This window comes from Trichoplusia ni, chromosome 21 (genome assembly GCF_003590095.1).
Source record: "Trichoplusia ni isolate ovarian cell line Hi5 chromosome 21, tn1, whole genome shotgun sequence".
In the NCBI taxonomy this organism is placed as follows: Eukaryota; Metazoa; Arthropoda; class Insecta; order Lepidoptera; family Noctuidae; genus Trichoplusia; species Trichoplusia ni.
In genome coordinates, this window is record NC_039498.1 from 1,306,141 (window position 1) to 1,321,682 (window position 15,542).

The 15,542-nt window shown below is 39.0% G+C and overlaps 1 protein-coding gene across 3 annotated transcripts in view; it reads right to left on the reverse strand.

The window, feature by feature from the left end:
* Nucleotides 1-15,542, reverse strand: part of LOC113504136 (muscle M-line assembly protein unc-89-like) — a 62,939-nt gene that overhangs the window by 28,782 nt on the left and 18,615 nt on the right. Inside the window, exon 6 of one of the 3 annotated variants that reach the window (XM_026886288.1) lies at nucleotides 7,440-12,195. The exons of 1 other annotated variant lie outside the window; for it this stretch is intronic. In XM_026886288.1, coding sequence (XP_026742089.1) covers nucleotides 7,569-12,195 — 4,627 coding nt within the window. In that variant the 3' untranslated portion in view covers nucleotides 7,440-7,568. Of the gene's footprint in view, nucleotides 1-7,439; nucleotides 12,196-12,391; nucleotides 15,398-15,542 lie in introns of those variants that run through there. One more of the 3 variants, XM_026886290.1, reaches the window with a different exon arrangement.

The following is a 15,542-nucleotide window of genomic DNA, read 5'->3' on the forward strand; positions in this document are numbered from 1 at the left end:
AGTCACGAAGTCCTATGGTAACAAACATGAAAAAAAAACTACAGACGAATTGACCACCCCCGTCCTTTTTAAAGTCGGGAAAGGTCCGAAACATTACTTGCCTATTACACTGACCACCTGTTAGCAATATAAAGACTGTGATAATAATTAAAGTTCTAATTAAATGCAGTTCTCACATGCCCTCATCTTTTCAACTTGGACAATTCAATGCATGTATAATATGTACATCTTAAAACACGACTGATTATTTTCCCACGTTTTTCCGACGTTTTCCCACGTTTCTATATACTCACTTATTTGTTTGTTCGTATGTTTGTTTGTGTGTTGTTCCGGTTGGATTTTTGCAACTCAATTTTGAGGCACTCCCTAATAAGCTAATATGCTGAAATTTTTAGTAGCTTCAAACCCGATGTCAATGTAATTTACATCTATAAAAACTATCAAAATTTGATAAAAATAGAATTGAAAAACGTGGGTTTTTAGATTTTTTTACCTATATTTTTTTTTGTGTAAAAGAGACAGCCCATTGAATATAGAGCGCTGTCCCTCTCCCACACCGCAACACTCCTGCTTTAAAAGTTTCATAGTGAGCGCATTTCGCGAGCACCATAAAATAAAAATGGGCGTTTCGTAGATCCCATCGTGAACATTATGTTTGCGCGTTAAAATAAACATTAACTTTAAAAATGGCTGCACTTAATTGATTTTTCATCAGCATATTAAGGCGATGTTTCTCACAGGTAGTCAGAAGCTTGAAAAGTCTGACAACCAAGGGGTATCGTGTCGACCAGGTAACTGGGTTGAGGAGATCAGATAGGCAGTCGCTCCTTGTAAAACACTGGCACTTAGCGGAATCCGGTTAGACTGGTAGCAGACCCCAACATAGTTGGGAAAAAGCTAGGCCAATAATGATGGCAATAAAAAACCTTGACTTTAAAACTTTTACGGCAGTTATTCCTCTGCCAGTCGTTACGAGTATTTAGGAACTAAGGGGTATCATGTTGTACAGGTAACTGGGTTGAGGAGGTCTGATAGGCAATCGCTCCTTGTAAATCATTGTTACTTAGCTGAATCAGGACAGACTGTCTACCTAGGGACCTAGATTGGTACTGTATACAACTTAGCAATTTTCGCAGACAATTTTTTTATTTAGACAAATCTTTGTACTTAGTTTATAACTAAGATTATTACATAGGATAGTTTTTATCCCGACTTTATCACGTCGGATCATTTACGACTTGTAGCGAGCAGGGCAACGGGCAAAAGCTAGTCTTTCATATTTATCTGCATTATAAGCTCCTCCTTAAATGCGAAGGCTGCAAAAAATACCCGCCCATCTCGCAAAATAAGATAAGATCAATGCATTATTGGATTTTATCCTCAACGATATTATAAAGCGAGCATGTTTAATTAACAGTTTAATATTGTTGAAACTCTAACTGGTCTTTTGGTCTAGTGATTAGTGTCCCTGACTGGTAAAACGGAGGTTGTGGGTTCTATTCCCAACCAGGGAAAAAGTATCTATTACATTAGTTTTCAGTACTACTGACTATTAAGACGCCATTTCGGTTGTTACATTATAAATTCGATATCTAAATGTAGAGATAGATCGGGTTCTGTATCCAAGGTGTAAAAAAGGAATCCTACTACTCCGAGGATCCTCTGTCTGTCCGTCACTCGACTTTTTCTCATGAACTGTCAAAGACAATAGCTTTTTTCACAAATGATGAATTTCTAATGCCGCTGTTAGAACAATTTCTAGAAATAATGATCGAGTATCATATTTTGACTAAGGTGTAGAGCAGGGTAGGCGAACGTTTACGCATCAACGTGCCCATTTTTCTAAAAAAAAGTTTAATAGGGTCATTCGCGTGCCATCAAATAATTTTGACTTTCTGATTATTTGGAAAATAATAATTATAAATACTATCAAATTGATCGCCTTAAAATACCTAATTCTGCGACGTGCCCAAAATATTGTGTCGCGTGCCATTGGTTCGCCTACCCTGGTGTAGAGTTTGTGAGGTCAGGGCTTGTAGTGTTAGAAGCTTGGCTCTACATGAGATCTGATAACTTTTTGACAGTGCGAGTCATATGGGCTCGTCTTGGCAACATTTTACATAAAAATGCTTTTGGTGGGATCTGTTGTGCTTTAGCCTATAACTACGTCACACACTTAACCGGTTTTTATATTCATTTAACAAATTTCTCTTAAACCTATTCACTTTAAACAACACTATTAGCAGACTATTATTATTTATTATGCAAACGTAAAACTGTTTCCAAATAATAATATTATAATGATAGGTGACAAGTAGTTTTCACGTGACCAAGTCGTTACGTACAGAAATGCGGAGTGTCGCAATACTGGACGCTAGTAAGACACGCGAAATGCTATTGTGATTGTGACAATTCTATTATTATTGTCTACTTAAACTTTGGACTTAATATTTTAAAGTTTTTAGTGTTTCGTTGCAACATATGATTTTGAAATATTATTTCCTTATTATATTATTATTTTCTAACTTTCGACTAGCAGTGGCTCGTGGTTAAGCAAAATTCAGGTTTGAAAATTCGATTAAAATCATTATGTATATAATTTATTTTATTCCAATTAGTGACAATCTATCTTCATACCAAACATAATCAAAAGCCGTTTAGTAGTTTTTGCGTGCAAGAGTAACAAACATTCAAAGAGAACAGCGGGCTTTTGAAAAAATGTAAATTATAGAACGGCAAGAACACGGATGAAACCACTAAACAACTACTTCAAATTAAATTAATTAACATTTTAGTTAAATAGTTAATTTACCTTCACTATTTACATTAACTAACTTATTCATCCATACCAATGTTACAAACCGTCACCATATTTTTCAACAAACCTAAACTTTCGAACACCAAAATGTGCCAAGTCCACAGTTTCCGCGGACGACCCGTAGGTATCTGTGACCAATACTTATCTGTGATACAACAATCGTACTAGACTTGATTATTGCATTCTAGTTCTGTTACTATTAAGGCCAAGCTATATACTTACGTAATTCACAGAAATATTATAAACTAGCTGTTGCCCGCGACTTTGTCCGCGTGGTTAGAAGATATAAGTTATAATTTATACCTGCCTTTATCTAACTATCTGCCTTCTATCTATCTTGTAGGATTCAGTCAGCGTTTGTAATGTAAGCGCAAAAAATGTGTTTTTTTACGACCTCACATTAGAAACCTCAAAAATTTTAGCCTATGTGTTATTCTGATGTATAAGCTATATTATGGTAAAGTTTCATTCAAATCCATTCAGTAGTTTTTACGTCAAAGAGTAACAAACATCCATACATCCATACTTACAAACTTTCGCCTTTATAATAGTAGTAGGATGGAAGTTAGTGTCTGTCAATTTGTCACGCTTTCACTACTGACCAGTTATACCATTTTTAGGGCATTTCGTTACCAAAAAGTAAAAACTGAGTTCAATTATTGAGAGTTCGCTGTTTATGTGTTTGTCTGTCTGTCATCAGGCTTTATCACGTAAACCGTCATAGACCGTTGAATTTTTGTAGATAGTGGTGGTATTTCTATTGCAGCTGTAGCAATAAATACTATAAAGAAGAAGCAACAGCGGTCATACATTTGATGGTGGGTGACAAATTCAATAACGTAGTGTTAAGACAGACCTGTCACACACATTTATGTCTTTAGCCTATTGCAGTATTGGTACGAAACCCACACAGTACCTCCAACTAGCACTTATCTAGTTATCTAATATCTCATATATAAAATTCCCGTGTCACGATGTTAGTTACCGTACTCCTCCGAAACGGTTTGACCGATTTTTATGAAATTTTGTATACATATTGGGTAGGTCTGAGAATAGAACAACATCTATTTTCCATACCCCTAAATGATAAGGGTTGCCCACCCTTAATTTTATTTTCTCATTTTTTGGAAGAAAATTATTGTTTTTATTTTATATAATTTGGCATTAAAAATACATACAACTAGAAAAAAAAAATTTGGCAAAACAACGTTTGCTGGGTCAGCTAGTATATATATAAAATTAGTCCTGGACATTTTTTTTAAGCTTATCCTTGTATGAACAATAATTCTTTATATTTAGATCCTTTCCTTAATAATTTCAAGGTCACATTACGTGGTGCGTCGCCTTAACTGTATCTGAACTGAGATCACGACTTGACCGCTAAGAGTTGATGCTTACAACACCAATAGTGACCTCATTAGTCATACAACACTATCTAACGGTAACTTAAATATAAGACGGTGTTAACTTTGAGATGGTTTTCGGACGAGTGTTCATTTGAGAGAAGGCAGTTTAAATACACGAATAGTCGAGTGGTAAAGGCCACCACGTTAAGTCCCATTGTGACTGACGGGTCCTGGGTTCGATCCCTGAGGACAAGAATTTGTGTGATCCACGAATGCTTGTCTTGAGCCTAGGTGTCTTTGTGCATGTGACTTGAATATTCGCAAAACAACACGCTCAGATATTTAAAAAAAACCTAATTCTTCGTCGTCACTGACGAAGTTGTACAGCTAATCATAGATGTGAATACAAATTAAACAGCAACTGTTAAAATATAAAACTCTTTATAAGGGTAGACTTGTTATTATAATCTCACTAGCTGTTAACCGCGGGCCCGCCAGCTACAAATCAAAAATGATTGCCTGCAAGGATAGCCATTGTAGGATCAAACTATCCTATGTGTTGATCCTGGTTGTAAACTATAGGTGTACCGAGTTTCTTCTAAATTCGTTACGTTGTTTTTACGTGAAAGAGGAACAAACATCCATACATATACACAGTGATTTTTAGTCGTCTTAGAAAAGTAGCCCAGTTCATGTATCCAATGACTAGAACACGTCCATGGTAAAATAGGTATTTATGACATTTTAATAAATTTAAAATGCAATTTTATTCAATATTATGATGCAATTCGTAGTTTTTTGGAAACACAGCTATATTGCGAGCGCGGTCCGAGCCTTGTAACAATGGTGAGGGGCGCGAGCGACACTTTTTTTACATTTTTAAGAGTATTTTCAGATTTCTCTTGCTTAATTTTTTTTCGTACTTATTATCTTAGTTGATGATAAAAAAAAATCGCGCCTAGGGGTATTTTACGTCGGATACATGAACTGGGCTGCTTTTTTAAGACGACTAAAAACTCACCGTGTATAACGTTTATAATAGTAGTAGGATTAATTATGTAGAGTCTTATCTATACTAATATATAAAGCTGAAGAGTTTGTTTGTTTGTTTGAACGCGCTAATCTCAGGAACTACTGGTTTAAATTGAAAAAATATTTTTGTTCAATAGACCATTCATCGAGGAAGGTTTTATATCATCACGCTGCGACCAATAGGAGCGAAGATACAATGGAAAATGTTGAAAAAACAGGGCAGGTATAAATCATTACTTATATCTTCTAACCACGCGGACGAAGTTGCGGGCAACAGCTAGTCCTACTACTATTATAAAGGCGAAAGTTTGTAAGTATGGATGTATGGATGTTTGTTACTCTTTCACGTAAAAACTACTGAATGGATTGGAATGACACTTTACTACAATATAGCTTATACATCAGAATAACACACAGGCTACAATTTTTGAGGTTTCTAATGTGAGGTCGTAAAAAAACCGATTTTTTGCGCTTAAACGGGGAAAATTCTAACCACGTGGACGAAGTTGCGGGCAACAGCTAGTTGGAAATAGATCTCTTATTTACACGTCATCTCAAAATCACACCTGTTCTACTTAAAAGTAAATAAGATGTCATCCCAAGGAACCCTAAAGATCCCACAACGCATTACACACATCTTTTCAGTAGTACGGTGCGAATCCTCAGTTATTTATGCTGTAGTTATAATTATACGCTTTGTATAGGTGGAATGTTTGTGACGTCACGTCTGCGTACTACTGTGGAAGCGCGCCAAACTACGGAATTAGGGTTGTCAACTGGTAAAAAACGCCTATAATATTTTGGTTCACAAAAATTTGGCATTTTTTTAAACGCGGCAGCGTGATTGTGGCAGTAATTCTTGTGGCGCGGGGGGTTTCACAATCATACAAATCACATGCACAATGACACCCAGACTCAGAACAAGAATTCGTGGATCACAGAAATGATTGTCCTACGCGGAGATCGAATCTGCGACATGACGCGCACAGTCAGTTTGGCGTGGTGACCTCAAACACTCGGCTATCCGTGCATTCTGTCCGTGAAGGTAATCATTTTTGTTATCCAGGGCTAAGAGCAGTTTTGATATCTTCGAGACAAGGTATCGCTTTATGCCTTGCAGTGCTCCTCATCTACGCCATGACAGCAGTTTTTCGGATGGGAATTCATTAAATGACTTCTGCCGATTGACAATGAACGAAAGGGTTTGTCACATATTTACTGCGTAAAATTCACTTATGATCTTTTGTTGCCTATATGTACCGGGGCTAACAACGCTTCAGTGTTTGATATTTAAGTAGTAATATCAAAACTGATAATATCAATCAAACATACAAGTTTAAGAAAAAACCTATTTTTCATGCCATAGCCAAACTATTTACGAAGTGTCTGATTAGTAAAAATATACGTTTAGTCTAAGTTCGAAATTTAACTAAAAATAATCATAATAATTCAAGAAAATCGAAAATAAAACTTATCCAACAAAAAAAAGACATTTAAAACATCAAAATTCAAAAAATACACTTAAATATTTTAATATATCACATCTTTAATCATTTGCCTTTTGCCAACCCTAGCCCACAAGCGTGTAAGCTGCGCAGACGCAGCTACAGACGCAACAAAACCCCACAACTTTATTATTTCTCCTACTAATTATCCGCTCCCAATGCCAAACATTAAGACAATTCAAATCATTTAGACCTTTTTTTGTTCACTCCAGTCTATTTCCTTTTACATAATGTCTAGACCGTGTATTTTTAGGGTGAATTCCAGGCCGACTTCTGAGACGGACCACCCTGGCTAATACTGTACGTGTAGTAAATATATTTAGTTGCACAACTTATTATTTTAAAGTAGGTAACATATTTTAATTAAAAACTAGCTGTTGGCACGACTCTGCCCGCGTAGACTTTGGTTTACAGCGCGCGGTAGTTCCCGTTTCTTTGGGAATGCCGGGATAAAATGTAGCCTTGATCTACGCCCCTCTCTTCCATAAACCGTCCTAGGAAGACATTTTTTTTAAGTAAGTACTAATACTTCCGTGGACCTTAAAAAAACACACAGAAGAATAAATTAACCAATTAATTTTTACCCACTATTTTATTTGTTAATGAAAATTTTAACCATCTAGTATTTAGTATAACCATTTAGTTATCACGAGTCGTGAATAGTGTGGTATCATAATGGAGGAAACAAAAAAAAACCTAAGAAATTGAGAACTTCCATTTTGGAGTCAGTGGAAAATATGGCTTGAGAGATAAAAATAAAATGTTTTATTAATTAGATCTTTATTTCCTTTTCATAAATGAATAGGTATAGAGAAATGATTGACTAAACGGAATACTGCTTGATTAACGTTTGGGATCGCCAGCCCATCACCGCCTACATATGCAATTGCAACAGGATTGCGATCGTGGCACTGGTGCGGAAGATTGAGGCCTATATCTCAGCATATGCGTATCAGAATGGCATGCACAAGTACGTTTACGGATTATTGCACACGCATGCCCTTTATTCAAACTCTTCACAGGTCTACAATCATATCTGTCGCATCTTTTAGTGCAAGTTGCTGCGTCTCGCTGTGTTTTAGTCCGATTGATTCCTACAGTGCTTGATTCTATTCGATCAACGCTCGGTTGTGACTCTAACACTCGATAAATTGGCTTCGGTTTTGGGCAGCATATTTCTTCAGGTTTAATGTTCTCAGCAGGATAACTAGCTGTGACGGAGGGTGCAGGACAGCTGGTTTTTGATGATTTCAGTGCCTGTGCTAACGAAAGGTACGTTGATTTGCAATCAGAATACGCACTTCCTGAACTTTTCCCGGATAGAGCATTCTTAGGGCAGCAAGAGACTGCGGATGATGCATCAGTGAACATTGAACCGACTGCCGCACTCCTATAGGATGCGGAACCCGACGTACTTGAGTACTGCCCTAGAGTACCACAAGAACCACAGAATTCTTTAGCAAAAACTTCATCGTACTCCATGAAATTTTTCGATTGAAAGGTGTAATATGCATGGTTGATATTATTTTTATTTTTAGGGAATTTCGATGCGCATTTAGAACACACGGATCTCGAGTCTTCGTTTTCGCTTTGGTCATTACTGTGTGCTGATACACTTGCATTTAGAATCATCTTCCGGAGCTCACTAAGCACGCTGCCTTTGAGAACAACTTCACCATTCTCATCGGTCTTGCCAGACCCATTTCTGAAAGTACAACTGCTGGTCGACCTCTTATGTTTCATGCAGCTACTGCCGCAACTGGTCAAAGGGGTAGACGTCCTTGAGGTCCTTACTAGGATCCTCCTTGGTATACATTCTAAGTAAGTGTCAGAGGTACAAGCTTCCTTATTACATAGTTCGGTGATCACCCATTTTGAATCAGACTGTTTGCTTCCACGACTTAAGCCGCTGCAATTTGGGATACAACTGGTGGCTTTATCAGAGGAGTTTTTACCCTTTACGTTAGCCCCGCAAGTTTGTACCGATTTTGATGAGGATATTTTGATGTAAGCTTTCGATTCGTGGGGATATGATATGCTGTAGGTAGATATAGAATATTCAGGGCCGCATACCTCTGTATTCATTGAGGTGCTTCTGCATGCCGTTGGTATTGGTAATTCTAATTTAAATGACGGTGGATGTTGCTTAGTGTTCCTATAACATTCGCACGATCCATCTATTCCTATTAATTCCTCACTTGTGGCACTCTTTTGGTACCCAGCTGACATACAAGTCCGGAGTTTTGGTTCTCCCATCGGAGGGCTGCGGTGTGAGGCTTCTGACCTTGTTTTTACCGGAGGGGTCCCCGACTCTTCGCTTCTCGCCGTACGGTTGCACAATGAGCACATAACACCCAACTCCATACTTCCAGCGTGGCTTTTACTACACACACCACCTGCAGATTGGGGTTTAGGGGCTGAGGATTGGCCTGACCTGATACTGCCAGAAGATTTTGGTCTAGGGGCTAAGGCATTTCGTGACCTACATACTATAATACCCGGGGATGGTGGTCGACTGGTTGTCGACTGACCTGACTCAGATACACCACCTGAAGATTGGGATCTAGCTGGTGAAGATTCACATGTCTTATATCCACCCTCCGCAAATTGGGTTTTTGACGATTGGCGTGACTTGCATATTCCACATGAAGATAAAGTCTTAACGACTGAAGATTGAGGTCTGACAGTTGAAGACGGGCATGGCTTACTAACACCGTCTGTAGATGGGGGTCTAACGTCTGAAGATTGGCAAGACCTACACACTATACCAGAAGATTGAGTCCTCACGACTGAAGATTGAGGTCTAACAGTCGAAGATAGGCATGGCTTACATATTCCTCCTGAGGATTGAGTTCTTACGACTGACGTTTGGGGTCTGACATCTGACGATTGGGGTGGCTTACTAACTTCACCCGAGGGTTCGGTCTTAACGAATGAGGATTGGCATGACCTACATACAAGAGTCGGAGGCGGGGGTCTAATGTCTGACGATTGGCTAGACTTACATACACCACCAAAGGATTTGGTCTTAATAGCAGAAGATTGGCATGATCTACATACACCCTCTGATGATTGGGGTTTAACAAATGAGGATTGGCATGACCTACATACAATACCCGAAGGCTGGGTTCTTACGGCTGACGATTGGGGTTTTAAGTCTGACGATTGACATGACTTACATACTCCACCTGAGGATTGGGGCTTAATAAATGAGGTTTGGCTCGACTTATATACGCCGTCTGAAGACTGGGGTCCAACGGCTGAAAATTGGCATGGTCTACATACTCCACCTGAGGCATGGGATCTAACGGCCGGAGGTTGGCATGGCCAGCATACGCCACCTAAGGATTGGGTTCTAGCGGCTGAAGGTTGGGCTTTAAAAGCTGCAGATTGGCATGCCCTACACACTCCCCCTGAGGATTGGGGTTTAACGGCTGAAAGTTGAGCTTTAAGCGCTGCAGACTGGCATGACCTACAGACGCCTCCAGACGATTGCTTCTTAACAGCTGTAGTTTGGCATGTCCTGCCTCGGGCTACATTGGGAGCACTGCCTGCCTGACATACGCCCGCGCCCGCTCCTACAACACTACCACGATGGTGTTCACATTCATTAAAGCTCATAGCTGTCTTACTGCCACGCTTACTACCAGTACCAAATTTGTTCTGGCTGGCAACATAGCTTGCCATATGTGAACTGCAAAGAGTAGGGGCCTCGCTGGGTTTAGGTGTAACGGGTTTAGGTTCTTTCACATCAAGGCAGGGGAAATGACATGGTATTGCTTTTGCTTTTCCGATAACACTGGCATCACTAGATGGCATTGGCACACTGCCAGCCCCGCGCACGACTGAGTTGCAGCATGGAATCGGCCGTCCAGCCGTGCATATGGTTGGATCCTCGCATGGTAAGGGCATACTATCTGTTCCATACAAATTGCAACTGTCGCACGGCTTTGGCGTATGTCCTCGGAAAGTAATGCGCTCATCAGATGGTATAGGCATGCTGGCTGTTCCACAAGTGCTGGGTTCACGGCTATGGCCACAAGGATAACTGGCGTCTCCCTCGAAACTAAACTCTTCGCTTGGGATTGAGCCACTGGCACTGGCCACACATACTCTCTGGCCGCCGCTTCGCTGTGATACACTTTCACGTATGCATACACTAGCCCCACCTCCTGACGCGGCCTTACTACCACTGGCGAGTATCCCACCAGTGCCCCCTCCACTCTCGGCGCCTCCAAGTCCTCCTCCGTGGCAGGATCCTCGTCCGCCACCATACCCTCCCCCACCTCCGCCACTATCGCTCGCAGGACAGGTGGCTAAACACGGTTGATCTTCATCTTCACTATGAGGTTTTCTCCTTTCAGTTTTGATAGTAATGACTTGTTTTTCCTCTGAGAAAGTTCCATCCGAATTTTTCAATCTAGTCACTTTAACTATTTCTTTGAATTTAGTCTCGAAGTAGCCCAATTTCGGCTCCGGCACCGGTGTTAAATCGTAAAGTTCTGAAAGGTGATCTGTTACTCTTTTGCATATAGATGGCGCTCGTGTTGGTGCTGCCGACGCGGGCTGAGTTGAAGCGCCGCTACATGGTTTAGATTTTGGCTTCGATTCATCACACACAGGTGAACGTCCAACTGTAGGAGCGGCAGACGCAGTGCTACTTTTAATATCTTCAATCTTACACTTGACAGCGCTACAAGACTTGATAAAGTTTTCGATACTCGGCGACGTGATGCCTTCAGTTTTATATTGCTCAGCCAAATTAATAACTTCATTAATATGTGTCATAAGATTGTCAAGGCGTTTCTCATTATCATTTGTTTTTCCACATATACTTTCACAGGGCACCACATTCAGCTTAATGTTTTGGTGTCGTTCTCTTGCTTGTGCTTCTAACTGACACAACGGACAAATAACCTGGCTCGAGTCATTTTTCGTTTCGAATAGCGAGAGGCAGCAAGCACATATGTTGGTATTTATTATACTCTCAATAATTTTTTCATCCCTTATTAATCTTGGAAAAGTATCATCTATAACGCGTTCGTACAAATTTTCGTCCATTTCTTCCAAAGATATTTTTTTTCTTGGTTCAGGTTCTTGTACTGGCTCGCCTATCTTTTCTGCTACAACTACTGCTTCTGGTATTATTTCTTTCGGTTTTTCTATTACCTCTTCCAGTTTCTCTATTACTTCTTCTACCGGTTTTTCTATGACTTCTTCTGCTAGTTTTTCTATGACTGCTTCTGCTGGTTTTTCTTTTATTTCTTCTGGTTTCGGTTTTACTTCTTCTGGTTTTGCTACTTTTTCTGGTACAACCACTTCTTGAACTTTTACAACTTGAGACGGCGCGGGTCTGGCTCTCTTTATTTTCAGTTCTTTGAATCTTTTTAACCTGAATGTCTCTTCTCGCTCCATCTCTTCCAGCTCAGATGAAATGTATTTCATTGTGGCTACTATCCTTGGTATTACTACTCTGGCTAGTACATTCTGTTTCCTGTGAATACAAACCCCTTTGTTGATATTCTGTGTCTATTTGATAAAGCTGCTGAACTCACCCCTCCTAACAAATTATAATCCACATCATAAAGAATATTACTCACAGTACTGTTATTGGGAATAATGTCTCAATTATTTGAAGTTATCGTAAAAAAAAAATAATTAAAATATATGAAGAAGTTTGAAAGTATTTTATTTAACAAATAAATGAAAACAAGTTATCATTTTTAATTAACACGTTTGTCCGTTTGGCTGAATTTCAATCTTTATCTAATAGGCTTTTGGCTAGACTATAATTTGAACTAGAAACTACACTGAAGGATTTATTCACATCTAAGTCGACGTCTACCATTTCTGATTCACAATTTTTAGAAAGAAGTGTATCTGCGGATACGCATTGTCTTAACTCTGGATCGACAAACGGCGCCGATTTCACAATGTCTTCAGATTTAGAGACGCGTACAAACCCTTGAGCATTGGGAACTTGACAGTTGCCTATAAATGGTGCGTCTGTTAACACAGAGTCATAAGAATCCGACTCACAATAATCTTCATCGTCGTCTGTCCAAATACTTTCATGTGGATTTTGTCTTTGTTTCTTAGTTGTCTTTGTTTTATTTTTATCTTTCTGTACATTTCCATCTTGATTGCTTTTAATTCTAATTATTTTTCTTACTATCTTATCATCATCTGGAGAGCTATCGTCGGATGCTGATCGCTTTTCTTTCCTTTTCACTTTAATTGGGGAATTTCTTTTTCTGCACGTGTCGCAAATTGTATGTTCTCCCGATCCGCAGGGTGCATCAAAGAAAAAGGGCAAATCTGGTTCTTCGAAGCACGTTTTACATATTTTTTCTTGAGGTGGTTCTTCTAAACCTCGGCATGTGTAACATGGTGGAGGGGAAAGATTTTGGACATCTTTAGGGTATTGGTAAAATGGCTGTAGAAGCATTTCTCTACATCTATCACATGACTCTGATCCCTTATCAAAGGTAGCACAAATACACGACACACTACCAAGTTGCTCTTCAAATTGTAGCTCCTCGGTTTCAGGAGGGTATTCTTTATAGAAATCGATTTTTGCTTTTGTCATTTGGCAATTCCTAAAGAATTCTTCGACGCTTTCTGATACCAAGCCCGCTGCTTTGTACTGTGATATCATGTTCATAATATCATCAATGTTGTAAGTCAGTTCATCCAGGACCTTGGTTCCAGCCGTTACTTCACGTTGACTTTGTACTTGACTTTCAATTTTGTCTTCTTCGTCTCCCAATCTTTGTTTGATTTCTTCACAGCCTTGAATAAAGTCTTCCACGCTATTGCCTACCAGACCTCCTTGTTTGGCTTCTTTGCTTAATTCAATTGTATCATTTAACTGAGACACCAGTTTATCTGAACCTACAGACTCATTTGCCGGTGTTGCTATCAGATCTTTACTTAATACAATTGTTTCATTTAACTGAGATTCTAGTTTACCCAAACAAACTGACTCGTTAGTGGGTGTGCTTAAAATACCTCCTTGAATTGCTTCCTTACTTAATTCAATTGTTCTATTTAAATGAGTGATAAATTTATCCAAATCGACAGACTCATTAGCCGGTGACCCTATCAGACCGCCTTGCTTTGCGTCGTCACTTAATTCATTTTTTTCGTGTAGTTGAGGTGTAAGTTTATAAGAACCGTTAGAAACATTAACTGGTGATCCTAAGAAACTTTCTTTGGCTTCATTACTTAATTCAATTGTTTTATTTAGGTCATACACCACTCCATCCGAACCGATAGACTCTTTAGCCGATGCGCATATTGGACAACATTGGTTGGCTTCTTTACTCAGTACGATTGTTTCGTTAACTTCAGATACAAGCTTATCCGAGCCATCAGACTCATTTACCACTTTATCATCATCCTTCAATAGTTCCTTGAATCTCTTACAATACTCTAAAAAACTTTCAATACTAGGTGATACAAGTTGTTCTTCTTTGACTGTACTTGTTATCATTTCTAGATTAGTGTTTTGTTCTTTTAAGCTTTCTGACTTTACCTTCTGTATACCAAGACTTTTGTAATCGTCTATTTTTGATAAAACAGTTTCGCATGATTTTGTAAATGCCTCAGCACTACTGTCTAACAATCCTTCGCTTTGATAATACTTAGTCATTTCAATAATATTTGTGATATTATGCCTAAATTCTTCTAAACGATCTGTAGACATTGGGATAAGTTCACCCATTTCTTGTAAATCAGATTCTTTTGATATTTGGTCACCATGCTCATCAATTGACCTACGTGTGGCAGACATCGTCTTAAGTTTATGACCATTTTCACATACGACATCTGTTTTGGACATAACCTGGTCTACAAAAAGTGGCTTTTCGAATTCGTTTGAATCAGTTTTAACGCTTATTTCTATTTGAGCTTTTATTTCTTTAACTGTAGGTACTAACATTTCATTTTCGTCTAGTTCAAGGGCTTTTGAAATTTTCGGTTTTATGTGCATTACAGGAGGTTCATCTACGATCTCAGCTGTAGCTTTTTGGTCAATATCTATAATCGGTTTCTCTCTAGATGCCGATTGCGAACATGAACAACGGCTAACATTATCAACAAAATCTGCACAACTTTTATTGAATCGTTCAAATTTCGATGAAATGATTCCTTCATCAGATTTGTCTTTACTTAAAACAATCATTTCACGTAAATATACTCTAAGTTGGAGCATTCTCGTCCTTAATATTCTTAACGCGCCTATATTTGCCATACAGGTTGTGCCAATGGAAGTGTGGACATCTTCACAAGCTCGAATGAAGTCTGTGATATCATTTCCCCGTATACCAGTATCTAAAAAGTGTTTACTTATTTGTATGATGGTATTAAGCTGGTCTCTTAGTCCGAGTAACTTGCGAGAGAGTTTCGTTTCTTTACAAACTACTCCACCTGTGCAGCAAACAAATGGCACTGGATATAGGGGTGGCGGTTCCATCGGCGGCGGCGACGGTGGTGTCATCACAACAGCTGGTATTTCCAAATCCGGGTCTGTTTGCACTGCTTTACTCTTTTTCTCCTTCCTTCTTGCTCTGAGGGTCTGAGTTCTCTTTATTCTAAACATTTCTTCTCTTTGCGTTTCCCCCAGCTCAAGTATCATATACACGATGGTTGCTCGTATTCTTGGTATCACGATATTCTTGATGATTTTTTCCCGTCTAGACAAAACGGAATTTTGAAATACTTTGCTATTCGTTAATTGCTTTGCTGCCGTAAAACCACCCTTTCTCCTAAGGACTACACGGAATTTAATTATTTACCTAATTGTTTTATTGATAGTACTAGTTATAATAGTTGAGCCTA